The sequence below is a fragment of the Budorcas taxicolor genome, chromosome 17 (genome assembly GCF_023091745.1).
Source record: "Budorcas taxicolor isolate Tak-1 chromosome 17, Takin1.1, whole genome shotgun sequence".
Lineage (NCBI taxonomy): Eukaryota > Metazoa > Chordata > Mammalia > Artiodactyla > Bovidae > Budorcas > Budorcas taxicolor.
Genome location: NC_068926.1, coordinates 72,819,572 through 72,846,176, shown reverse-complemented (window position 1 = coordinate 72,846,176; position 26,605 = coordinate 72,819,572). Strand labels below are relative to the sequence as shown.

Below are 26,605 nucleotides of genomic sequence, written 5' to 3'. Positions count from 1 at the left end.
ACGCAGCCCTTCTGTGCCAACCCTCCCGGTACCCCTCCTGGCGCTCGGCAGGAACGGCGGGCAAGGGACGCGCCCTCAGCGCGCGGAGGCCGGGGAGCGCCGCGGCCCCTCGGCCGCGACCCGGCCCTCCGCCCGGGGCCTCGTCCGCCGCCGGACTCAGCCCCCGCCGAGCCCGCGCACGCGGCCCCCAGCGCGAAGCGCTCGGCGGGGCGCAGGGCACGGCGCGCTCCCATCAACCCCCGCGCCGCGCCGCCCGCGGGCGGGGCCGGAAGCGCCTGCGCGTTCTCAGCCCCCGAGCGCAGGGCGCAGGCGCGGGCGCCGCCGGGAGACCGGCGTGGGGCGTGGCCGCGCCCGGCGCGGGGCCGTAGGGGGCGTGGCCGCGCCCGGCGCGGGGCCGTAGGGGGCGGGGCCCACGGCGCGGGGGGCGGGGCCCACGGCGCGGGGCCGGCTCCTGGCCGCTCGGGCTGCGGTCCGCGGAGGCCCGGCGGGCTGCGTCTGCGTCCTTCCTTCTCTCGGCGCTCGGCCCGCGCGGCCGGCCCCGCCCGCTCCGGGCGCGCCTTTGAGGGGGCGGCGCAGCCGCGGCGCCGCGCGGCCGCAGGTAGGTGGGCCTGGTGCGGCGGCGCGCGATCCGGCGGAGGGCCGGGCGGGCCGGGCGCCCGGCTCCCCCGGGCAGCGCGGGCCGGCGGAGCGGGCGGGGGCGCGGCCGCAGTGCTCCGTGGGCGGCGCGTTGTCAGCGGCCGGTGGGACTCTGCGTTGCTGGGCAGGGCCGTGCTCGGCGTTCACGTGCCGCCTGCGGCCTCTGCCGCCCCAGAGTGTTAGTGTCAGGATGGGGCGGGCTTTCGGGTGGAGGACCTCCCACCCCAACGCGCACACACAGAGGAGTGGGTGCGGAGGGAGGTACGGGGGCCACCCTGGGGTGCGGAGCGGAAGGACCTACAGGCCGTGCCCCCTGGAGGAGCTCCGGCAGACGGGGGACCGGTGGACCCGCGGGGCGCCGCCCCGGAGGTGAGCGCAGGCCGGCGTCTGTGGGCGGCGGGTGGAGGGGGCGGGTGTGGAGCCTTGTGGGCGAAACCGCCCCCAGAGGGGTGAAGCGGGCGCGCCGTGCCGACTACCGACTACCGGTGGACGTGCTGTTGCAAGGAGACTGGGGAGGGGGTAGCCCTCAGGCAGGCTCCGTGCATCTGATGGGAACCGCCCCTTCTCTGCTCTGTGCGTCTTTGGCCCGCTCAAGCACGTGGCCCTTTGCGTGGTGACCTTGGAGTGAGTGATCAGAGCGGGCGGAATTAAAGCCGTCGGCGGGAGGGGCTGGATGCGGGCTGTTGACAGGGCGGGGGATGCAGGGAGGAGGCCTTTGGGGTGGGGGTGGCTGGCCTGCGAGTAGGGACAGGGGTCTGGACGGGGGTGGGGGTGGGCTGGAGGGCACACGGGTAACAGCTGCCATGCTCTGGGGGTCTCATGACACCGAGCGCCTGACAGTGCAGGGTGGGGTGGGTGACGCGTCGTGGGTGCCTAGGGGTGCTGTGTGCTGGAGCAGGCCAGGGTGGCCTCAGGCCAGGGTCAGCTGCATCATCACTTAGTGGTTGGCATGTGGCCACAGACGAGTGAGTTCACTCAGCACCGCGCCTCAGGCACGGCGAGAGGACCGGCCTCTTTGGGGTCCGTGTTCGCCGAGCATAGGGCCCCCGTGGCGACGCTGTCGTCAGCCTCCTCCTGAAGTTCCCTGCCAGCCGACCAGGCTGCCCGAGGAAGCCCGGGGGACCTGACTTGGGCCCTCCTTCTCCTGGGTGGACGTGGCTGCTTCACACCCTGTCCTTGAAGGGGCCAGGCGGTGTTTGCCTGCCTTCTTGGCCTCCCCGGTGGGCCTCCAGGCCCCTCGCACGGAGAGGTCCGGTGGGGCCCGGGGCCGGCCGCCCAGTGGCGATGGTGGGGCCTCCTTCCCACCTCTCCTGCCTTGTTTTTGGACAGGTTGTCTCGGATGGTGGCCTCCGGCTTTCGGTCCCGTTGGCGCTCCTGGGCTCTCCTGAGGCGGCTGCGGTCAGCTGCCCGCTCAGCGCTTGGCTGGAGCGCCCTCTTCAGCCGCCTCTGCCCCTGTGCCTGTTGCTTCTGCCTGTCCTCTGGGCCCCTCTCCTAGCGTCCTCTCTGGTTGGTGCGGCAACTCCCGTCCGCTCCCAGCGGGCCTTGTCGCCGGTGGCAGGGCCCTCGCTGTGCTGCCCGGGTGGCGGCCAGCTGTGCCACGCACACGCCTGGCAGCAGATGTGCGGAGCCTCTCCCGGGCTCGTGGACGCCCCCCCAGCGGATCCCTGGGTCGAGCGGTCCAATGTGGGGGCCCCGTGTGTGCACACGACTGTGGAACAGGCGAGCTCGGCGCGCGGTGCTGTCGCAGAGAGACCCCTGCGTGCTCGGGTCGGCCCCGGGCGCCTGCGATGGCGCGCCTTGGCTGCTGGACCGATTCCTGGCGCAGCTGGACAGTCACCCGACCTCTCGCTTAGAGCACCGCCGGGACAGCCTCAGGCGCCGGGCGGACCGAGCCTGGGCGTGGGCAGCCCCCGGCCTCGATGGGGAGGGGACGGCCGTGGGCTTTATCCCCGGGATCTTGAGGAGGCTCTTCAAGCCCCAGACGGCCCTGCCGAGTGCTGCGCTGCAATGCTCTGGGCCCTGTCTCCAGCCTCGAGCTGGCCACTGGTGGCCCCACAGCTGCCCGTGGTGAGAGTGCTCACTTAGGTTCTCAGAGGCCCGGCTTGCAACACGGGCGCTGTGCCCAGGCCTGGCCCCACTGCTCTGGGCCTCTGCTGCTTCTAGTTCAACTCCATGTCCAGAAACACTCGCTCTGAGCAGCTGCTGGCCACGGAGGGCAGCCCAGGCCCATGGGGCCTCTTGCCTTGTCCAGCTCTGCACACAGTCCTGGTCCTGTGGGGCCAGCCGCCCCCAGCCAGGGCAGGCACCCCCAAAGCTTCACCTGCATGTACAGGATCAGCCAAGCCCCTGCCCAGAGACCAGGTCCCTCTCACCCAGGATGTCCGGGAGTCACCATTAGGTTCCCCCTGGGGGGCGGTGAACACCACCAAGACCCCAGGAGAGCCCCCATTCTGTCTCCACGCCCGTCTGCGGCCCCCATCTGAGCACAGGCCGTGCACATGTGGCGGTGCCCCCAGTGAAGCGGTCTACGTGCCCCCATCACAGTGAGGTGGCCCTGCTGGACGCCTGGTGTGGTTCCAGGTGGCGCCTGAGTGCTGGGCCCGCTGCTGGGTGGAAGGTGCGTGTGTTCGGGTTGTCTGGGCGCAGACAGCTCCCCGTGAGCCCTGCACCCACCCCAGGGGGAGCTGCAGTGGCGTGGTGGTCCCTGCCCTGTCCCCCTCGTCCTCCGAGCCCCCAGACCTGGCGGGGGGCGCTGCCAGTGGGTGGACCGAGGTCCCTGGGTCACCCCTGTCGCCGTCCAGGCGGCCTGGCCCCCACCCCTTCAGTGCTGGGGTGCCCGGGCCTGCGCGCAGCCCTTTCGGCTCCTGTGTGGCGTCTGCTCTCACCGCCGCCCCAGGCTTTGCCCCCACGCTCCAGTCAGTCCTCGGGGCAGGAAGTTAGGAAGGCCGCCTGGAGGAGGTGGCTGTTCTCAGTCTTGGGGAGAAGCGGGAGGGCCTTGGTGGAGACGGGTGCCCCTGGGGCTCACAGCTGCCCGCCTGCCAGGTGGGCCCTTGCCAGGTCTGGTCTCCTCTGGGCCCCACTGCCCTCCCCGGCTGTCCCGCCCACCGCGCCTCTGCCTCAGCCCGCACGCCCATGCTGTGACGGCCGCATCCCTGGCAGACAGCGAGCCCCGTGGCGGGGCCTCCAGCAGCCGGCCTGGTGTCCCCGGCACACGGGCGGGGCTGTTAAGCGGGCGCGGGATCCCTGGCCGATCGTGAGTCTTGTCACTGGCGTCACAGGTGAGGCCCCTGCTTGGGCCGCGGGGCGTGCGAGGTCCGGCTGAAGGAGTTGGGGTTGAAGCAGGGGGCGCGGGGGCGCAGGGGAGCAGTGTGGCCCCGAGGACCGGCTTCCAGGCCGGCGGCGAGGGCAGGAGTGAGCTGCAGGCTGGTTGTGAGGCTCGGGGCCAGCCGCAGTGACCAAGGCCCGCTCTGCTCGGGGCCAGGGTGGGGGTCCTGGTAACGCGCGCTGAGGCACCTCGGGCGGGTCAGCACAGACGGTTGGAGGGCCGGCTCCTGTGGGCGGCTGGGCCAGCGCTTCAGGGCCCTGTGGGTCTTAGAGTTCTGAGGAAGACGGAGGAAGGATCGGTCGAAACCTAAGTGCAGCTGATAAGGCATTCTAGGAAACACGAATAACCCGCTGGTTAAACGTTTTAAGTAAAATGGACGGGCATCATCTCGCCCTCTGCCGTGCCGGAAAAGCCTCTGGCTGCACGTGTGTTAGCTCACGGCACAGACACCTCGTGAGCAGAACAGCTTCGAGTCTGCAGGCAGGGGAGCCTGCTCTTCGGTCCCTCAGTCGTGTCCGACTCTTGTGACGCCCTGGACTGTGCCCCCCCAGGCTCCTCTGTCCGTGGGATTTCCCAGGCAGCAGTACTGGAGTGGGTGGCCACTTCCATCGTTTCCTGCTCCAGGGGACCTTCCTGACACGGGGGTTGGACCCACGTCCCCTGCACTGCGGCGGAGTCCTAGCCACCGAGCCCCTGGGAAGCCTGGCAGGAGGAGGCTGACAGAGCAAAGCAAGCACGCAGGCGGGGAGTGAGTGTCGTCTCGTCTCTGATCGGACGGAGGAGGCTGGGTGTTCCGCCCCGCCTGGTCACACTGCGACCGCCGGCTCTCCTCCGTCCAGCCCGGTCAGCCGTAGCCTGGCCTGCTGTGGGTTGGGAGGGCAGCAGGCCGCTGACCTGGCCTTTCCGATGGGCGTGGGCTTGGTGGCGCGGCTGGCCTGTCGACACCCGACGTGGATTGCGTGGTCTCGCATCTCGGCCACCTCGAGGTGCCGGTGTGAGTGTCCCTCCGGCATCGCCCCGTGCGCCGCCTGCTCAGCCCCCGATGGCGGTGTCAGGACGTCTCCCTGTACCCTAGTTTGAATGCCCTTCCTTCACGTGACTCGGGTCGCCTGACCTGCAAGGCACCCTCGCCAGCCCCTTCCCGCCCTTCTGGTCCGTGCATCACGGGCCTGCCCCTCCCTGTCCCCCTGCTCGTCTGAGCAGCGCTGGCCCGGCCAGCAGCAGGGCTGAGCCTGCACCCCAACACCTGCCCACACGGGAGCAGCCTGCTCTGGCCACCAAGGGGCCCTGAGTGGGCACGCCCTTTACCCCCACAGATGTGGGCCCTTCCAAGTTCCCTGGAGCTTCCTGGTGCCAGCCCATGGGTGTCGGCCGCATCCCAGGGCCTGCAGAGTGCCGTGAGGCAGCGTGGTCAGCCCTGGGCCGCTGTGCCATGGGGGGCGGACCTCCTGGTGGGAGTGGGGCCCAGAGGCCTGTGCCCGGGAATGGGCCCACGTCCTGGGCAACAGGGGGCTTTTCCACGCCCGCACCGGGGACACACAGGCTGGCGGCCCATGGCTAGCTGGGGTCCCACCCTGCCCTTAAGCGTGCCGGCAGCCAGCCGAGCACATCCGCGTGGCCTGCCTTCCTGCCGTGTCTGACTCCTCGGGCAGCAGCCCCTCACCCTGGCATTTCCTCCTGGACCATCCCGCTGTCCCAAGGGATCCGATGGGCGGCTGCACACCCACGCTGCCAGTCGGCCCTTGCGGCTTGTGTGGGTAGGACCGCTCCATGGAGGCACGCGGGGAGTGGGCCGTGCTGCGGCGGGCCGCTGGGCCGTCAGGCTACTCCTGACCACCCTCCCCCCACACAGCCATGCCAGGCTGGGAGGCAGGGGTGGTGGGTCGGGGACGGAGTGCAGGTTGGGGCCCCTGGGTGCCTAGTTCCTGCCCCCCGGTCCCTGAAGCCGCCTGGGGCACTGGCCTGGCCCCCACCCCCCTTGCGGCCCTGAGCTGCCTGCCTGAACCCCTCCCAGGCCTGTGTCTTTGAAGCCACGGATACTGACAGAGGCTCCAGTGAATCCAAGGTCGCCCGGCAGGCGCTGACAGACGGCCGGCCACGATACTATTTCTGATTTAATAAGCAAATGGGGGCCGGCCCTCCGTAATAATTAGGGCTAATTACTGAGGAGGTGTTGACAGACTGGCTGAGAGGAAACAAACTACCTTTATCCCGGAGCTTAGAGTCGGGTTTCGCGGCGCTATCTGCCCTCCGAAAGGAGACGCTTCAATCACTCACCGAGGCTTCAAAGGGGCAGGGGCCCGGCGGGGAGGGCTGTGACGTGAGCCTTTGACTCCACAGCCAGCCGCCCATCCCAGAGACGCTCCTTTGTGCAGTTGGGGTCCCGGGCAGACCCACCGTTGCACCGGCCCGGGCCGGGGCTCCACGGGCACGACGGGCAGCCAAGGACCTCCCGGGTGGGCAGGGAGGCTGGCGCGTGTCCTGGGCCCAGGGAGCGAGCTGCAGGGACCCGGCTGGGCTCTGCCCTGGACCCTGGACCAAGGCTTCCCCGCAGCGTCGTTGGCAGGCCCGGCCTCCCTGGCTGCTCGGGGCGGGGCCGCCCCGACCAGTGAGCCAGCGCCATGGACAGGACACTGACGCATGGGCCTCAGCAACAGGAGCACCGTGGCATGTTGCGGGCTCCCGCAGACCTCCCCGCAGCTCCGAGCCGGGGGTGGTGGGCAGACCCCCTGTCCAGCCAGGACGGGTGTGACACGGCTTCCGGGAGCCAGTCCTGGGCTCAGGCCTTGCCGTGGTCCAAGCTGATCGGGACAGTGAGGATGGCGGCCTGTACAGGTGCGGCCCACAAGGCCCAGAGGGACGGGTCTCGGTTCCCCCCGCCTGCAGGACCACAGGGCATACCTCGGGGCATGCCCGCCGGCAGGGCCACAGGGAATGCCTCGGGGCATGCCCGCCGGCAGGGCCGTGTCCCATGCGGGAGGCCTGTTGCTTCCCGACTCCCCTCTGTTCGGGAGGAGCCGCGAGCGTGCTGACAAAGGTTCCCAGGCAGCTGGTTAGCTGAGTGCGGACTGCCCTCTGGGGGGCAGCTACTGATGGATCTAAGTCTCAGTTCAGTTCAGTCGCTCAGCTGTGTCCGACTCTTGGCGACACCATGGACACCACGTCTCCCTGCCCATCACCAACTCCCAGAGTCCACCCAAACCCGTGTGCGTTGAGTCGGTGAAGCCATCCAGCCATCTCATCTCTCTTCTCTGTCGCCCCCTTCTCCTCCTGCCCCCAATCCCTCCCAGCATCAGGGTCTTTTCCAACGAGTCAGCTCTTGGCATGAGGTGGCCAAAGTACTGGAGTTTCAGCTTCAGCATCAGTCCTTCCGATGAACACCCAGGACTGATCTCCTTCAGGATGGACTGGTTGGATCTCCTTGCAGTGCAAAGGACTCTCAAGAGTCTTCTCCAAAACCGCAGTTCAAACGCATCAATTCTTTGGTGCTCAGCTTTCTTTATGGTCCAACCCTCACATCCGTACATGACCACTGGAAAAACCATAGCCTTGATGAGATTGACCTTTGTTGGCAAACTAATGTCTCTGCTTTTTAATATGCATTTCATGGCTGCAGTCACCATCTGCAGTGATTTTGGAGCCCCCAAAAATAAAGTCAGCCACTGTTTCCATTGTTTCCCCATCTATTTGCCATGAAGTGATGGGCCCAGATCCCATGATCTTCGTTTTCTGAATGTTGAGCTTTAAGCCAACTTTTTCACTCTCGACTTTCACTTTCATCAAGAGACTCTTTAGTTCTTCACTTTCTGCCATAAGGGTGGTGTCATCTGCATATCTGAGGTTGTTAATATTTCTCCCAGCAATCTTGATTCCAGCTTGTACTTCATCCAGTCCAGCGTTTCTCAAGATGTACTCTGCATAGAAGTTAAATAAGCAGGGTGACAATATACAGCCTTGACGCACTCCTTTTCCTATTTAGAACCAGTCTGTTGTTCCATGTCCAGTTCTAACTGTTGCTTCCTGACCTGCATACAGATTTCTCAAGAGGCAGGTCAGGTGGTCTGGTATTCCCATCTCTTTCCGAATTTTCCACAGTTTATTGTTAGCCACACAGTCAAAGGCTTTGGCATAGTCAATAAACAGAAATAGATGCTTTTCTGGAACTTCCTGGCTTTTTCCATGATCCAGCAGATGTTGGCAATTTGATCTCTGGTTCCTCTGCCTTTTCTAAATCCAGCTTGAACATATGGAAGTTCATGGTTCACGTACTGCTGAAGCCTGGCTTGGAGAATTTTGAGCATTACTAGCATGTGAGATGAGTGCAATTGTGTGGTAGTTTGAGCATTCTTTGGCATTGTCTTTCTTTGGGATTGGAATGAAAACTGACCTTTTCCAGTCCTGTGGCCACTGCTGAGTTTTCCAAATTTGCTGGCATATTGAGTGCAGCACTTTCACAGCATCGTCTTTCAGGATTTGAAACAGCTCAACTGGAATTCCATCACCTCCACTAGCTTTGTTCATAGTGATGCTTTCTAAGGCCCACTTGACTTCACATTCCAAGATGTCTGGCTCTAGATTAGCGATCACATCATCATGATTATCTGGGTCGTGAAGATCTTTTTTGTACAGTTCTTCCATGTATTCTTGCCACCTCTTCTTAATATCTTCTGCTTCTGTTAGGTCCAGACCATTTCTGTCCTTTATCGAGCCCATCTCTGCATGAAATGTTCCCTTGGTGTCTCTAATTTTCTTGAAGAGATCTCTAGTCTTTCCCATTCTGTTGTTTTCCTCTTTTTCTTTGCATTGATCGCTGAAGAAGGCTTTCTTATCTCTTCTTGCTATTCTTTGGAACTCTGCATTCAGATGCTTATATCTTTGCTTTTCTCCTTTGCTTTTCACTTCTCTTCTTTTCACAGCTATTTGTCAGGCCTCCCCTGACAGCCGTTTTGCATTTTTGCATTTCTTTTCCGTGGGGACAGTCTTGATCCCTGTCTCCTGTACAGTGTCACGAACCTCAGTCCATAGTTCATCAGGCACTCTGTCTATCAGATCTAGGCCCTTAAATCTATTTCTCACTTCCACTGTATAATCATAAGGGATTTGATTTAGGTCATACCTGAATGGTCTAGTGGTTTTCCCTACTTTCTTCAATTTAAGTCTGAATTTGGTAATAAGGAGTTCATGATCTGAGCCACTGTCAGCTCCTGGTCTTGTTTTTGCTGACTGTATAGAGCTGCTCCATCTTTGGCTGCAAAGAATATAATCAATCTGATTTCGGTGTTGACCATCTGGTGATGTCCATGTGTAGAGTCTTCTCTTGTGTTGTTGGAAGAGGGTGTTTGCTATGACCAGGGCGTTCTCTTGGCAAAACTGTTCGCGTTTGCCCTGCTTCATTCTGTATTCCAAGGCCAAATTTGCCTGTTACTCCAGGTGTTTCTTGACTTCCAACTTTTGCGTTCCAGTCCTCTAGAATGAAAAGGATGTCTTTTGGGGGTGTTTGTTCTAGAAGGTTTTGTAGATCTTCATAGAACTGTTCAAGTTCAGCTTCTTCAGCGTTACTGGTTGGGGCATAGACTTGCATTACTGTGATACTGAATGGTTTGCCTTGGAAACGAACAGATCATTCTCTCGTTTTTGAGATTGCATCCAGGTACTGCGTTTCGGACTGTTTTGTTGACTATGATGACTAGTCCATTTCTTCTGCGGGATTCCTGCCCACAGTAGTTATAATGGTCACCTGAGTTAAGTTCACCCATTCCAGTCCATTTTAGGGTCTAAGTCTATTAGGGCAAAAATAGGGTGGGAAATCACTTTAAACAGGAAAAGCACTTAAAAACTGGCAGTGAGTCTGTTTAAAGTCACCTTAACTGGAGTGAGAAGTTGGATCTAAAACCAGAAAATGTAGGTAGGAAGCTGGGTTTTCAAAATATCTTGGTGGTAAGTCACTTGAGAAGCAGTCCCCAAATACTCCCTGAGCCACGTTGTTTGGAGATCGGCCTCCTTGGGGATGGCAGGAGGGCGCTCACCCCCGGTTGGCACGGCTGTCCTGTGCAGGATGAGCGACCTCACGCACTGTGGCCCCCGAGTCCTGGGCTTATTCCAGTCGTCGCGTCCGTGGGGGCTCCTGTGGGCTGTGGCACCCGAGACAGTTCTGAGCAGGTGCCCTCAGCTGGGACTTGCCACCTGTGTTCCTCAGGACAGGCCTGGGGTTTGGGTTTCGGGGAGCAGGACCTCCCACATAAACGGCCATCGCACGTACCCAGGGAATGTCTGTCCACATGGGCCCCGTCTCCCCAGAGGAAGGCAGCCTCTGGGGTGGGGTTGGGCCCGCCTCCTCGCGGGTCTCTGCCCGCTGGCCCATATCTTCAGCTGTTTTTCCATCACCGTGGCCTCAGGCTGATCCTTATGACACATGCTTACGGGGAGTTCCAACACGCAGGCAGAAAGCCCCTCAGAGGCCCCTCCCCTCCGCGCACCCCCGATCCTGACCCCCGAGCCCTGGCACCCGCCGTTTCCAGCATGCGCAGTGCACCGGGCTGTGCAGAGTGTAGGCTGGTCCTTGCTCCCGTTCCCCGTGGATGCGTCCACAGCGTTGCGCTCAGTCCTGGGTTCCCGCACTATTGCTCGGGGTGGGTGGCTGTTTGGTCAGCTTGCATTTGAGAGATGCTGTGAGCAGAGCCGACCGCTCAGGCACGGTTTCGCTTCTGCAGAGCCGATGTCCTGCGGTCGCAGCGCTGGCGACGCGCCTCTGCTGCTCCGGCCCAGGACCTCTCGCTGGCTGTGGGCCTGTGTGCGGCTCCACCCTTGCAGCGGCTCTGCCGGCCTCCCCTGAGCCATGGCGCTTTTGGTTGCATTTCCCCACGGCTAAGGGCACTGAGCTGCGTGTCCCCATCTGCGCGTCTTACAGGCGAAGTGTCTGCCCATATCGTTGGCTTTGGTGCTGCTCAGTGGTTTTAAATGACACTGACATGCAGTGAAGCGCGCACACTTGAAGGAGAAAACTGGGTAAGTTCCAGCACCTGTGTGAGCCTCGCCGCCCCTGAGACACACAGGTCCTGGAGACACACGCACGTCGTCCTGGGGGAGTGCCCAGGGCCTCCTCCCGACCCCCGGCCTCACACAGCCTCCCGCTCGCCGCACCAGCCCTCCCCAGGTGCCCTCAGCTGCTTGCTGTGGCCGCTGGGTGTCTTGCCCTTTCTATAGTTCCGGCTAAACAGCGTCGCAGTGTCCCCTCTCCTCCACCGGCCGCTTTTCCGCGAGCTTGAGGCTGACCCGTGGGGAGCCTGGTCAGCCCTGTTTTGTTGGGGCATGGGGCCATCACTGTGTGTTCGGCCTCCGTGGGTGTGAGGACCGTCCCCGGTGGGGGGCCTTTTTCTAGAGACACAGCCAAACTGTATTGTGAAGTGACTGGACCAGTATGCTCCTAGGAGAGTTCCCCCGCTTCACATGCGTCCCAGCGGCCGGCAGCGTGGCCTGTCTTTAGCACTGGCCGCTCCCGTGAGCCTGCAGGGCACATGGCTGCGTCTGTCCCTAGATTCCCCTGAAGCACAGGGCCAGTGAGGCTGTTCTCATGTCCTGATTGGCCACTTCATATATTCTTTTTTTAGGTTCACACACGCACAGATTTATCTGAATTTACTAGTTGCCCGCACCAGCTCTTAGCTGCAGCCTTTGTGACCTAGTTCCCTGACCAGGGATCAAACCTGGGCCCCTGCACTGGGACTGTGATGTCTCAGCCACGGGACTGCCAGGGAAGCCCCAGGAACCTGTCTGCTGGGAACTTCCCTTCGTTCATTTCAAGTGTTTACCTTTGCCCACGGAGTACAATCATAAAAGCCGCTTAAAACCCTTATCTGATGTTCCCGGCTTCAGAACCGTCAAGGTTGGCATTTGTAAATTGTCGTTTTCTGCGAGAATTGATCTCATTTCCTGGTTCTGTGTGTGGAATAACTTTGTGTCGTACCCTGGACATATCCTGGACAGACTGTTATGTTGGGTCCCCTGGAGAACGTTGAGTGTCATGTCAGCAGGCCATCACCCCGTCAAACAGCCTCGCCCCCTGCGCGGACCGCAGCTTTCCGCTCGCGTGTCCGTCTCCAAAGCTTCCAATGCTCTGCTTTGGGCTGTGCACCATCCACTCTGGGGTCAGCCTGAGCCCTGGGCAGCGTTCAGAGGTCCCAGCTCAGGTGTTGACGCTGGCGCTGCTGTGGGTCCGTCCCACCCCGCACAGCTCAGAGGTGAGCGCGGGCATTCCGGGGTTCATTCCATGACCGCCTGTCTGTCTGTAGCCCTCTGCTCTCTGCCGTCTGTCTCACACACAGGGTCTGGCAGGGCGCTTTCTGTGCAGTCCCTCTGGCCACAAAGTTGGGGCAACCCTCAGAGCCACTTCTCCCGCGCAGCTCCCTGTCCGGGGCCGTGCCTGGGGCAGGGCCGAGAGAGGGGAGAAGCAGACGCCATCCCAGACTCCATCGGGGACTCAGACCCAGACTCCAGAACCCTGGGTCCTGGTGGCTGTATGACGCTCTCTCTGTGCTGCGTGGTACGCTTTTAGCTCAGTCCGGGATTCAGACTTTTCCCTGCACTGAACTTAGTTCCTCTCCAAGTCTTAGCCACCCCTGCCTCACAGCCCTGCAGCCCGACCCAGCCTGAAGGCAGTGCCCCAGGACGCAAACACAGAGGCGGGAAGCTTGTCCCCACTCAGCTCAGCTCTCCAAGTTCCTGCCTGCCTCCAAAGTCTGTCTGCCGTCCTTCACTTCTCAGAGCTTCAGGTGATCGCTATTTCTGTTTTGCCTGGAGGTTTTCTTGGCAGTCGGCCGGAGAGAGAGGCGGGAGGCAGCATCGAGCCCGCTCCATCCGGGCCAGAAGCAGCGCCGCTGGGGCAGCACCGGTCCCGGGCGGGAGCGACTCTGCTCCCCTGTCTCGGCGTGCGCTTTGCCTGCTCCTGTCTTTTACCCAGCTTTCTGTCTGGCATTCAGCTCTCCCTTCGTCTTGAAGACTTCCACGTGTTTTAAAGATGCTTTAGGTTTTCAGCTCTTTTGATGTGCAACAGGTTAACGATTCGTGGTTGAGTCTTTTATCTTCTTAGTTGGGGCTGTAATGGAACTTCCTCTGATGGGTTGCTGTTTGTGTCCATGGAGCCTGTTGGGTTCTCACTGCTGGTTTTCTTCGCTGCTACTGTGCTGAAGTTTCCTTTGAATGTTTGAGTCTGTCTGATCCTTTTTTATCTTGGACTCTGGATGTAAACCAGGGCCTCATTGAGGCCCACATGTGGTCAGTGCGCTCTTTACTCTCTGAATTCAGAAGAGCTGCCCTGCCATTTCCCTTGACCTTGACCTCTGTCCTGAGTCTGAGCTGAATGCCCTCTCTGGGCCCCTGTGGGTGCGTCGGGAGGTTCCTACAGGCCTGGGTGGACGGGCTCCTCCCGCCACCCCTGGGAGGTGGTGGATGGGGTCCTGCCCTCTCCTGTCCCCCGGGAGGTGGTGGATGGGGAGCCTGTCCTTGCGTGTCCCCCATGACGAAGCGTCTCTGCTGCAGCCCCAGCTCACCCCCTGCCCCCAGCAGCCTCTCCCCACCCGGGTCTCTCCAGATCTGAGTGGGCCACGCTCTGTGTAGCTCAGGCCGTCTCGGGCCTCAGAGCTGCACAGCGTTGTCTGCCCCAACCCTGCCCTCTGCTCGGTCCCTCCACACCTGTGGCCCCTGCAGGGCCCCTGTTGACGGGGGCCTGCCCCGGGCACTTAGAGTGAACCGCCGAGGCCTGGTGTCGGGGGTTCTCGGGAATGACTCTCAGGCTGCGGTTTGGGCCTGAGGTGGCTGAGAGCTGCAGGGCAACGTCAGGCAGCTGTGGGCGCAGCTCCAGCTCCGGCTCAGCCTGACGGTCCCACCTGCGCGGGGGCTGCTCCTGTGAGATGACCTGCCCCCAAGCACCCTGAGCCCTGTCCGTGGGCCGGGACACCAGGCTGGGGTCAGCCGCAGGCTCCTGCCCCTCCTGCCCCATACTGTGCCCACACAGGGTGGGAGTGGGGGCCCCGCAGAAGGCCAGGACCCCTGCACAGCGTCACCCCCGCAGCCGCCTCACCTGGGGGCCTCCGGGGCCGAGTGTCACAGTGCTGGAAGAGCCGTCAGATTCTCCCTTTTTAATTTTTGAAGGAATGTGTCTCGCAGACCCAGGCCTATGCTCTGTGGATTAGCTGTCGGACTCCTCTGCTCGCCGAAGGGGAGAGGGACAGGCCAGGGGCGAGGCCGCCGGGCGGCCGTGTGCTCACCGCTCAGGGCGGCCCCCTGCCAGGAGATGGGGTGATGTGATTATTCTCAATTAGATTAATAAAGAATAATTAGGCGTCATAAATCAAGTCATCACGGGTATTGTCATGGGAAAAATATGTAGCTAGAATTAATTAGTTTTCGAATAAAGCGTTTACTTTAATCGCCTGAGACGATGGAGCCTTAATTGCTGAGGCTTTGTCTTGGCCTGAGCGTCCAACAACAACGTGACGGGTTTGTTCCCCGCGTCCTTCCGTCGGGAAGCGGTTGGCGGGGGGCCTGATTCACCCGCTGGAGGCAGCCCTGTGCAGGTTCTGGAAACTCCCGTCAAGCCGCGGGCGATGGCGAGCGCGGGCTGGGCCTCTGCGGCGCTGCATGTGCCTGGGGCCTGCGTTGTGGGCGCCCTCGGCCCTGCCCCATGGCACTGATGGCTGTGTGCAGACTCAGGGGCACTGTCCCGGGGCCCAGCAGGACGGCCCCTCGGCCGCACCGGGCTCTGCTCCCTGCCATGCCCTCAACCTGGCTCAGGACCTGCGGGCAGACGGGAGGGCATGGCTTGGCCTTCAGCAGGACTGGGGCAGGGTGGTCAGAGGGGCTCAGTGGGGCCCCAGCAGCCCCTCCTCTGGGGGGCCCACAGGCCTTGCTCACGACACACGTGCTCTGTAAGAGCAACCCCCCTGGGCGGTGGCAGGATACCAGGCCCACGTCTTGCCCGCACACCGTGGGAGCCGCTGCTCTGCCCCTGGGTGGCGGCGTGCAGGGTCCAGGCTGGACAAGGCCGTTGGCTGGCTCGTTGCTGGGGCGGGGGGTGGGGGGCCGAGCCCGCAGCCCCATGAGGACCAGGCCTGCATGCCTCTGACTGCGCGGGGAGGGCTGGGCAGGAGGGGCCCCCTGGGGGACATGGAGGGCAGGGTGGGGGCTCCAGGCAAGGGGGCCTGTCAGCCGGGAGCCATCCCAAGGAGCCCGCGGTCATGTAGGCCCCCATCCTTCCACAGGCAAGCGCATGGCAGCCCCCGCGCCCGACCCGCAGTTCATTCTGCGCGGTGCCGGCTCGGCCGTGCGTGCGCTGCACTTCTGCAGTGGAGCCCAGGGACGCCCGCTGCTCCTCTCGGGGTGAGTGCCCCGCCCGGGCGGCCAGGAGAAGGTGTGGGAAGGGCCCAGGCTGCCGCCCCCTCGGCCGCCCTGCAAGCACGTAGGGCATCTCTCCCAGCACCCGCTCCCCAGAGGAGAGCTGCCCCAGGCCACCGCCCTGCCTGGAAGTGGGTCGTGTCTCCTGGGCGCGTGTGGCCAGCAGTCCCCTGCGAGTTGTTGGCTGGAGCGCCTGCTCACCAGCCAAGTGGTGCCCCCTGGCCACCACCCCACACCCAGGCCTGAATCCAGCCCACCCCCCAACCCCCAGGCCTGACTGCGGGCGCCCCCCCGACTTGACTCCAGACTGCCCCCCAGGTCTGGCTGCAGCCCACCCTGGCTCTGAGCCTGACCGCAGCCGCCCCCGCCCCAAGGCCAGCCCTGACCGCGCTGTCTGAACAGGTCGCTGCGTGGGCTGGTGCACATCTGGAACCTGGAGACACGGAGGCCGCTCGCCGCCCTGGACGGCCACGGGGGCCAGTGTGTGACCTGGCTGCACACGCTGCCCCAGGGGCCCCAGCTCCTCAGGTGGGCCATGGTGGTGCTGACCTGGGGCGGGGAGGCCGCAGTGGGCCTGGCCTGTGTGTCCCAGGAGGGGCTGGGGGCTGGCGGCAGGGCAGGGGCCTGCGGAGGTGATGGGACAAGCCCCAGCTAGGCGGTCGGCCAAGAGGCGGCCAGAGGGTGCTGGGGGGTGCAGGGCACGCTGGGGGTCTCCGCCTTCCCCTGGAGACAGGCATGGTGCAGGCAGGGTGGGGACCCCACTGCCAGAGTGCCTGCTGTCTGGGGGCTCTCTGCCCATGTCCAGGGGTCTCACCCCCAGATAGCTGAGACATCAGAGGGCTTTTCCAGGCACTCTGTGCCCCGGAACTCCCAGACAGGGCAGCTCTGGGGCTCTGGACTTGAAGCCTGGGCGCTGGAGCACCATGGAGGCTGGTCCCCAGAAAACAAGACCTCTAGGCCCCAGGGGCCTTCAAAGCACTTTTGTGCTGGACACAAGCCTCTCGTGAGCCCTGGGGCAGCTGAGGCTGGCCGAGTCTGGGGGCCGCGCCCTGGCCGTGTGCTCCTTTAGTCCCCGCAAGACCTCGACCCGCCCCCCGAGCTGCACAGACTCACCCCTTGCACATGGGCCTCGCTCTCTCCATGATGGTTGGAATAGGGGCCGTGTCCGAGGGCCCAGCTGAGCCACCCCAGCCTTCCTCCCAGGTGTTGAGTGGAGGTATAGGCCTTTCCGGGCCCCCTGCTCCCCCAAGCACCCTGGGCTGTCCTGGGGGAGCCCCCACGGGAGGCGGGCCCCTTGGAGAGCCAGCCTGCGGACGCATGTGGGGCAGTCATGGGGGTGCTGGCGTGCATGCGTGACAGCTGGCCGCGGTGCCCCGCTGGACAGGACACAGAGCACACAGGTGCTTGAGGGGCCAGGTGTGCGCTGCTGCAGTGGCGGCCGGAGCCCAGCTGTGTTTGCAAGTCCAGCCTCCTACATGGCCCTTGAAGGGAAGGTGCCCTTTCATGTCGGGCTGGAGGACAAAGCTGGGGCCCGGGCCGGCCTCACCAGGCCCCGAAGACCCCCCAGCCCGGCCTGCACACCCAAGCCTGCACCTGTGCCCGTGGGCGGGCCCTTCCTCCTGCTCTGGACCCCCGGGGTCCTCAGGTCGGACTGCTGAGGCAGGCCTTCGGGAGGAGCCCCTCCGCATCCATGCCTCGTCCCCCTCCTCCTGGGTTCCTCGGACGGGAGACCCGAGGGCCAGCGAGGGGCCGCTGCAGGGACACAGGCTTCAGCTGTCTGAGGGCCCAGCCTTTCTGGGCGTCAATGCCAGGCGGTGCACAGGGTCCTTGGTGTCTGCCCCCCGTCTGCCGTGGACCCCAAGCTGGCACGTCAGGGCCGCAGGTGTGAGTGTGGCCCTTGTCAGCGCAGGAGCCGGGGCCCTCTGCAGGCAGGTCCCCTGCCGCCCCGTGGCCTCCACCGGGAGGGTCACAGCCCGCCGCCTCCTTTTCCGGCAGCCAGGGCCGTGACCTGCAGCTGTGCATGTGGGACCTGGCGGAAGGCAGGAGCGCCGTGGTGGACGCCATGCGCCTGGAGAGCGTGGGCTTCTGCAGGGCCTCTGTCCTGGCCGAGGGCCCGCAGCGCTGGATGCTGGCCGTGCCCGGGAGGGGCAGTGACGAGGTGAGTGAGCCCCAGGCGGCTCTGGGGTCTCCGAGCAGCTGTGGCCTGGTCGCCTGGGTGGCCCTGGTGGTGGGCTCGGGCAGGGGGCCCAGGTAGACTGGGGTCTTCGGGAGGCCCTCAGGGCGTCAGGAGCAGGCAGGCCCCGTGCGGTCCAGGTGGGCCTCAGAGCCGGGCCAGCAGGGGAGGCGGCCTTTCAGAGTCAGAACTGAGCGCCGACGTGAGGCCTTGGGAAGGGCTGGGATGCTGCTGGGGGACACACACCAGGGTGGCGACCGCAGGACAGGGGACGTCAGAGAGCAGGGCCCCAGGGTCACTGTCGGGGGGCGCAGGCTGAGCAGGGCTGGGTCAGCGAGGCCTGGGGGCGGGGCCTCGGGGGCAGGGCCTGTGGGGGACGGGTCAGCTGGGCCTGGGGGTGGCACCCCCTCCGTCCCCCACCTTGTCCCTGCTCCCTGAGGGTCAATTGGCAGGCAGGACTGGGCGGGCACTCGAGCCCTGCACCCAGGAAGTTTGGCCAGCGCCCAAGAGGAGCCGCAAATCTCAGAGCAGACCCAGCTCATAAATAACGAGGCAGGAACAGGCGTCTGTTTGTTCGCTGAGGCGCTTAAATCTCCAATTAGGAGCTACATGTGCTTTTGTTGCCAATTTGCCAAAAACCTGTTACAAGTTTTATTAATGTAAAGAGAGAGGGCTCCATGGTCTCCGCGGCAGCAGCAAGACAGTGCTGAGCCGCCTCCGTGCCTGCCCTTCCCGAGCAGGCGGCGGGGTCTGGGCCCGGGGCTGGGCGCCTCCTGGGAGCGGGCCGTTCCCTGTGTTCCTGCCTGGACTCCGGCCGCAGGCCCGGGGGCGCCCTACGTGCCCAGGACGTGATCCCGCCCCGCCTGCCCGGCCGTCTGGGTGGCCACGCTTGCCTAAACCAGACATCCTTCTGGAAGCAGAAAGTGCCCTCGACGCCAGGCGGGAGCAGCGGTGTGTAGGAGGCCCCCCTAACCTCTGACCACAGGGACCGCAGCCAAGTGCTCTCACACCAGCACCGTCCCCGCCCCAGCCAGTCCCCCTGAAATGCAGGCGCTAGGCCCCCGGGCCCTGCCCTTGGCTGGGGTGAGCCTGGACGCCTGAGGCCTGGGGGACCTCTCCCGAGAGGCCTCCGCGTCCTCCTGGTCTGCCCAGTCACTTTCGGGCCACACCCTGGGCCTCTGCGTCCTCCCAGCGTCCTTTGTCCTGCTGGCGCCTCTCCTGAGCCTCGTGGCTGCCGTGGGGGTGTCTCGTATTTCTAGCTCATGGCGGGGCGGCCCTCTCACGGCTCAGGTCCTTTTTCGTGTCTTTGGAGCAGTGAGAACAAGGTGTGCGGGGCAGAAGCTAGCCCTGCAGGCACGATGGTGTGGGGGGCGTCACGTGTGGTGTTGGTGAGAGCGTCCCCCCGGCACCGCACCTCGGCACCTCTGGTTCACCGGAGTCCCTCCCGGGGGTCCTGCGTTCCCAGCAGGCGTCCGTCCTCTTGATGCCGCAGACCGTCTACACCACGGCCTCGCCGTCTGGAGACCCCTGCGGGCACACTGCCCATGGTGCCTCGCCCGCAGGGTGGCCACCAGTCAGGGCACCCAGGAGGGTCTGTGCTGGCCTGGGCGACTCTGAGCATAGGCTACACGCGGGCGGAGCAGCGGGCACTGGGCCCAGGACAGCCCGGAGGCTCCAGGCCGTCCTCATGTGAGTCCCAGCCGGGCGGGGGCGCCAGGAGGGCAGGAGCGCCAGGCGCTGAGTCAGCATGTAGGGCCGAGCCGCCCGCCCAGCTGGGAGGTCAACACGAGGGAGGCCCCAGGCACAATGCCCTCGAGGGCCCCGAGGGTCACCAGGGAGTGACGCATGCATCCTGCGCGGCCTGGGATCCAGGGGATCGTGCGGAGGCGCAGACAGGCCCGCAGCGCTGAGCTGAGCCTTGGGCCTCCTGTGTGTGCGGCCCAGCCTCGACCTGGCTCCAGCCCAGACCCGCCTGTTTTCTTACCGTCAGGTCCAAATTCTGGAGCTGCCGTCCAAGACGTTGGTGAGCTGCCTGAAGCCCGAGGCGGGGGCCAGGCTGGGCATGCCCATGTGCCTGCAGCTCTGGCAGGTAAGGCCCTGTGCCCGGCCACGCCCCAGCCACGCCCCCGGGCGTGAGTCATGCCCGTTGGGGACGGTGCTCCTGGTCCCCCTCCTCCTCTGCCTTGCCATGCCCAGCCTGCCCAGCTCCTGCTGTGAGGGCGCCTGCAGACCCCGCGCGCGGTGGCGGCCACCTCCCGGGGAGCCACGTGCTGCCCCCTGGTCTTCGTGGGCTAGTGGGGGCGGTGCTGGCCCACTGTGCAAGCCCCGTGGCCTCCGATCGCTGGACGAGCTGCTCAGCCCTCCAGCCCGTGGGGGGCTCAGCGCTGTCCAGCGGCCGTGTCCTCCTCACTCAGCCGATTTGCTGACGACACGCGGGCGGGAGGCATCTCCGAGGCTGCGGCGGGGGTGGGGGCGGCCTTGGTCACCGCGGCGTCTCTGCTCTGGTGGCAGCGAGTGGACGGCCCAGGGCACACACTCCAGGGTCCAGGTGGTGTCCTTGCTGTCGCAGACGCCGCGGGGAGCGGGCCACTTACCGGGGCCGCTGGGACCAGGGGAGCCGTCCAGCCCTGCAGTTAAGACACGGCCCCGCGGGGTGAACGGGCCTGTGCGCCCCACTCCTGGCCCTGCCTCACACTCGCTGCCCCCGCAGCTTCTGAACTGAGAGCAGCCCTCGGGGGCATGGGGAGCTGTGGGCCCCGAGACTCTCCTGGACAGCGAGGCTGTGGGTGCCGGGCTGGCAGGGCGGGACGGGAGGGCGTGGGGAGCTGTGGGCCCCGAGACTCCTAGACAGCGAGGCTGTGGGTGCCGGGCTGGCGGGGGGACGGGGGGCCTGGGGAGCTGTGGGCCCCGAGACTCCTAGACAGCGAGGCTGTGGGTGCTGGGCTGGTGGGGGGACGGGGGTGCTCACAGGCCACAGAGGGGACGCAGCACATCCGCTCACTCTCCCTGGAGACGCTGTTAGCGTCGTTGCCTAATCATGTAAGAATTCCATCAGAACCACGTGTAGAAACAGGATGTACAAACTCGTCAAGGTAACCGACACGGCTGACAGGACCCGCCGAGCTGCGCTGGCTGGTGCGGATCCAGCCCAGAGCCCCTGGCTCAGAGTCGGCCCTGGACGCATCTCCAGGCCTGGGCCTCGGACTGCCTGCCGCTGACGGATCCAAGTGTGGCGGGGCCCCTGACCAGTCAGTCAGAGGCCTTGTCCGGCTCCTGAGAACGGACGGCCTGTGTTGTGAGGAGGATGGTCACGTGGGAGGTCAGGGCTCACGCACACCCGACCTGGAAGCTGGCCCTCCAACGCCCGCCGTCTGGCCAACAGGCTCCCCAGGAACCCTGAGGTGCTGGGGCCCCTGTGGCCGGCACACCCAGGGGCTGGCGGGGATGCTGAGTGAGTGGGGTGGGCCTGCCCGCGCGGTCTTCGGGCAGCGGGGACCCTGTGTGCGGCGGGGGTCCTGGGGGCCTCAGCACAGGGGGGTGGGCCCTGGGCCGGGAGCTCTAACTGGGGCCCCACCACCACGTGGGGCCTGGACAGGTCAGCAGCGTGCAGCCCTCACTCAGCCGGGCACCCCAGCCCAGGCGCGGGGCAGCCCCCAGTGCAGGGGGAGCGTACGGGCGGGGGCTGCGGGGTCCCAGGGCAGAGCCCCCGAGGGGTGGACCCAGGCCCAGCCGTCCTCACGGCCGCTTCCTCAGACTTTCCTCCTGTCTCTTCTGGGTGCTCCTGTGGGCATCGGAAAACCAGGCGCACGGGTCCCTCCATCCCTCCAGACCCCGGGTGGGCCTGTGCGGGGCCCCCCGCCCCCTTCGGTCCCTGGCACCCTCATCTCGCCTGCGGTGCAGCCCTGGGCCCGCAGGAGGGTCGTCCCCGGCACGGCCCAGGCTGCATCCTGCGCCAGCCTCCCTCCTCGGGGCTGCGGCAACCCCGGGCCAGGCCCCCGCTGGCCTTCCAGGGCCCAGGGCGGCCGCTGAGCCCTTGGTCAGGGAAGTCCCGCGGCCCAGCTGAGGGGCGGGCATTCTCAGTCACCGCTGAGACCCGGGAGCTCGGCCAGCGGTCCTGGGGCAGCCACCAGGCACAGGGCATCCACTCCCGGTTGGTGCCAGGCTGGCCTGGGGTCCATACGCCCCTGCCCCCACCCCCACCCCCCGCGGCCGCGGTGCAGCCTCTGACCCACACCCTCATCCATCACGCGGCGGGCGGGGCGCTGACTCCGCGGGCCTGGCGGTCGGAGGCGGGGGGCTCACAGCGACGTTGACAAACTGCAGAAGGTTCATTTTTCATGGAGACGGAGCTCGCGATTTTCTTTGGCCGGCTTGCCAGACAGGTGGCCGGCCCCGCCCAGGGGTGGGCGCGAATGTCAGCGGTGGGAAGGAGCTGGAAGGCCGGTGTGCCCCTCGTCCCCCGGCACTGGCCCAGACTGCGTGTCGGGCGCCTGGGTCCGGCGGGGCGGCCGGCCCGTCCCCAGCCCCTTCTTCACTGGTGCTGACACCCCGCTGTCCCCGCAGGCCGAGTCCAGCCCCCACCCACTGCTCCTGGCCGGTTACGAGGACGGCTCGCTGGCCCTGTGGGACGTGTCCATGAGGAAGGTGTGCAGCCGCGCTGCCTGCCACTCGGAGCCTGTCATGGGCCTGGCCTTGGACCCGCGGAGGGCCAGGGGCGTGTCGGGCTCCGCGGAGAAGGCACTGGCCGTCTGGAGCCTGGAGGGGCAGCAGGCGCTGCAGGTCAGCGGGCCAGGCCGCGGGTTCATCCATCCTGCTCTGCGCCGGCGGTCTGATGGGCTGAAACAATATTTAGGCATGAAAAGGACTTGGTGCAGGCCCCCGGCTAATTAATCATCGGGGCCGGCGCGGGCAGGCGGCAGGCGAGGGGCTGCGCTCCTGAGCCGCGCACAGGGCTTGGGTTTCTCTTGGGCTGTGGCCGACAGCGGTCACGTCTCGTCCATCTAGGGGAAAGGCATGTGGGATCCGGGCTGTGCAATCCAGTTTGAAAACTCAGAGGAATTTGGTCAGTAAGGAACTGATTAATCAAAAAAAAAAAAAAGAACCTAACTGTACGTGGAGAAATCCCCTGGTGAGGCGCCTGTAGCCCTCTGCACACTGCCCGGGGGGGTGGGGGCCTCAGGGCAAAGTGACCGGAGCCTCGCCCGCCCTCCACGGCCGCTCAGCCCCGGGGAGCACGTCTGGGTGCCCAGTGCCCAGCCCTGTCGGGAGCCTGGGTGCATGCTGGCTTCTGGGGGGGGCGGGAGTCCCGGTTAGCCAGGAAGCCTCAGGAGGCTGAGACCTGTCCACGGCCGGCTCTGAGGGCCCAGGTGTGGGGACGCAGGGCCCCGGGGGAGCCGCGTGGGACACTGGCTGCACCCTCTTGGGCTGTGTGTCCTGGGCTTCCTCGCAGACTGGAGGCCACAGAGGAGGGGGTCTCAGACCCTCTGCAGGGGGGCCTCGCCCAGGAGCCCAGACCCCCACGGCCAGAGCAGGCCCTGCGCTCGGGGAGGCGGGCCCGGCAGAGGTGGGGACAGGCCTCCTGCCTGCAGGCGTTGCCGCCCCCGGGACAGGGCTGCCAGGGTGGAGCCCCAGGTACAAGCGGAGGCCGAGGCTGGACTCCAGTGGCTGGAGGGGCACCGGCTTCCAGAAAAGCGCCCCCTCGGGAGGCCTGCGCTGGAAGCAGAGCGAGTGGCCGTGGCCGCGGGTGGTGCCTGAGCCGGGCCCCGTGTCCCCACGGACAGGGTGGCGCCCCAGCTCCCCCGCACCAGCCTGCCCCTGCAGCCCTGCCTCTGTCACGCTCTCGGACCAGCACAGCGGCTGCCCAGCCTGTGTCCCAGGGAGCCCTCGGCCCCGTGCGGTGGGGCAGACCGCCTCCCCACAGGCACTCTGCTGTGGGGTGCGGATTCTCCAGTCACCAAGGCCTTGGGGTCCCGGCCACGGGCGGCGGGAGCCGACACCCCCGAGGTGGGCGGGGCCGAGCCACGATCATCACTCATCGAGGGCGGAGGGCCCGCCAGGTGGATATGAGGGTGCCCTCCGCCTCTGCTCCTGCCTGGTGGGGCCGAGGCAGCCCCCCCCAACACCGTGGGGTGCTGCTCCCCTCCGGGTGTCCCCTGGACTTCAGCCCAAGTGGCCGAGGTCTGGGGACCAGGCAGCTCGCCGGAGGGCCCCGCCCCGCACGCTGTCTTGGCCCAGGTCGGCCTGACCTGTGCTGCGTTGTGGGGGGAACAGACGCAAAAACTTAAGCCTCAGAGCGTGTGCGGCACGTGCAGCGCAGAACCGAGGTGCCGCTCGCCCACGAGCAGGGACCCCCGAGGAGAGGGAAGCAGGGGGCTGCTGGGCCTCGCGCAGCGCTGTCCCAGGGGCGCACCTCCGCCCGGCCACTCGCTGCTGCGTCTCCAGAGCAGCCGGTCCCAGAGGCCTCGGGGGCCTGGGCACGCTGGTGTCCACGGGCGAGTCACGGGCCCTCGGTGTCGCCCTGGAGCCACATGAACAGAGATGTGCCTCACCTCACCTCCTGGCCACGGCTCTAACGAGCCCAAATCAATCTCCCCGCGGGCAGGCGGGCGGGCCAGCGCTGCGGACGCAGCTGGGGCTCCGCGCGGAGCGGAGCAAGGTAATGGGAACCAGATGGGCCCAGCGCATTCCTGGCACCTGAGGTCACGCGCCGAGCAAGGCCTGTTGGCCGGGTCCTTCCCCAGGGTCCTGGTCCGGGTGGGCTCAGTGAGGCTCATGGTGCCTGGGCCCTGGGTCACCCTCGTCAGGACGCTGGGTGCCCACCCGCCTGGGAGTCCCAGCTCTGCCCCTCAGGCGGGCTCTGGGCCGCGGCCGCCCTCAGACAGGTGGTATGCAGACTGCCCTGCCTCCTTCCTCGGGCAGGTCCACAGCCTTGAAGAGCCTGATTTACGCCACCCAGGCGGCTCTCCCACCATGCCCGGGCTGGTCAGCCAAGCGTTCCCTCGCCCTGCTGCTGGCCGCAGCCCACCCACCTACTCCCCGACCCTGCTGGGGGCGCCCTGCCGAAGCTGGCAGCAGGATGCACAGGCCGGTGGGCGGGAGACGCTGCCCACACATCCAAGGACAGGGCCCTGCCCCCTTGACCATCCCTGGTGCCGGCAGGAAGCATAGCCCATCTCTTCCAGCCTGGGCATTCCCAGCTTCCAAGAGGAGGAGGAAGGTCCCCCCTTCGCCCCGGGTCCCTCCCAGGCAGTGACGTTGGCCTGGATGTACCCTGCCCCGCAGGGACCCCCTCTCGGTCCCCACTGTTCACAGCCCCCCAAAGCAGGCCACGTGGGTTCCAGTGAATCCATGGCTCGGATCCCAGGGCTAGAGCTCCCGGGAGGGGCAGGGCAGGTCCTTGCCTATGAGTTGGGGCGCGGGCCTGCTCTGTGCGCTCTGCCTGCTCCGCAGGGCCTTGCGTTCGGAGCAGAGGAACAGCTGCTCTGGTGCTGGGGCACTGAGCCCTGAGCCTCGATTCCTGGGCAAGAGGGGCAGAGGGCGTGGGGCACACAGGGCTGCTGGTCACCGTGGACAGGGAGGAGGAGGGGTGTCCCGGACGGCGGGGGCGGGCCGTCCAGGGGTGGAATGTCCTAGGGGCGCGTCAGGGATCTATCTAAGGAGCCGCCTGACGTCTCTCTGCCTCTCTGATCACAGGTGCGTGGGACCCACGAGCTCACCAACCCCGGCATCGCCGACCTCAAGATCCGGCCAGACAGCAAGATCCTGGCCACTGCAGGCTGGGACCACCGTGTCCGCGTGTTCCAGTGGCGGACAATGAGGCCGCTGGCCGTGCTGGCCTTCCACAGTGCCACCGTCCACTGCGTGGCCTTCGACGCCACGGGCCTGCTGGCCGCAGGCTCCGGGGACCAGCGTATCAGCGTCTGGTCGCTGTACCCGCCCACGTGACTCAGCACGGTGGGGGTGCGGACAGAGGCGTGGGTCCTGGGCCCCCCGGGTCACTCAGGCCCCCTCCTGCCGAGGACCCATTCCCCGTGACGCAGCGCACGTGGGCCCTGGTGGCTGATGTTTACGGTATAACCAGGCTGGACACGGGGCGCCTGACATCCAGGCGAGAGGCCACCCCGCGCGCCTGACAATAAACTTGTTTGCAGGCCTGCAGCTTTGAGGTGTGAGCTCTCTCAGGCGACCCCTGCTTCCCTGGGGCGTCAGAGCCAGGGCCATCCCCCGGCAGGTGGCCGGCCACACAGCACGGCAGGGGGCGCGGCCCCAGGCTCCAACCCCCCGCAGACAGCCAGGGCTGAGAGCGTGCCCCAGCGAGAGGATGCCAGTGGGGGTGTGGGGAGGGGGCCGGGCCTGCAGCAGGGTCCCAGGAGGAGGGCTCAGCCCAGGAGTGAGGCTGAGGTGGCCACCAGGCATGGGGCACGGCGGCTGAGCCGGGCGGACGGGGACCCGGGGCAGCTCCTGACCTTCCTCGCTGGGCTGCGGGTTGGGAGGAAGGAGGCCCTGGCGCTGAGGTGGGGGCTGTGGAGGCCCCGGCAGAGCCCAGGCCACAGGCCCTTGGTTCCACGGGCTCTTTCGTGAAGGAGCCCCCGGCGCCTGGCCAGGGAGGAGTCCCCACTTTGGCTGTGGCCTTGGAGGCCTCCCCGAGGGGCCCAGGACCCCTGCTCTGCACTGCGCTTTACCCGGCGGGTCCGAGAGGGTGGGCCCGCGGTGGCAGCGCTCCAGGGGAGCCGCCGGGCCTTCAGCATCTGGAGCCCACGTGTGCTCCCAGGTGGCAGGATGTGCGCTGCGAGGGCAGGGCCCTGCCGGAGGGTCTGGCCTCCAGGTCCAGCACGGGGCCAGGGGACGGCAAGCTTCGGCCAGTGGGGTGAGGCAGGGACGCGAGTGCGGTTGACACGCCAGCACCGCATGGGGCGTCAGAAGGATGGCCCGAGGGGGCTGGGGGGCTTCACGTGAGACCGGCCCCCACCCCCAGAGGACGCAGCTCCTTGCAGCCCTGAGGGGCACCCGCATCCTTGGAGAGCTCTATGGTTAGATACTGGTGAGCGCTGTTACTGAACTTGCAGCCAGCGGCGTGCTGGGGA

The 26,605-nt window shown here is 65.8% G+C and overlaps 1 protein-coding gene across 3 annotated transcripts; it reads left to right on the top strand.

The window, feature by feature from the left end:
- Positions 1–577: 577 nt before the first annotated feature.
- On the top strand, positions 578–25,672 carry GNB1L (G protein subunit beta 1 like). Of its 3 annotated transcripts, none has more exons than XM_052654619.1 (7): positions 578–598; positions 15,217–15,334; positions 15,752–15,877; positions 17,345–17,507; positions 19,513–19,611; positions 22,086–22,301; positions 25,215–25,672. In XM_052654619.1, exons 2-7 carry the CDS (start codon positions 15,225–15,227, stop codon positions 25,464–25,466), a joined length of 966 nt encoding a protein of 321 aa, XP_052510579.1. In that variant the 5' UTR covers positions 578–598; positions 15,217–15,224; the 3' UTR covers positions 25,467–25,672. The 3 variants fall into 3 exon arrangements, with proteins under 3 accessions (XP_052510579.1, XP_052510578.1, XP_052510580.1); XM_052654618.1 differs by lacking the exon at positions 578–598 and adding an exon at positions 890–1,005; XM_052654620.1 differs by lacking the exon at positions 578–598 and adding an exon at positions 1,246–1,260.
- The last annotated feature ends 933 nt before the right edge of the window (positions 25,673–26,605 follow it).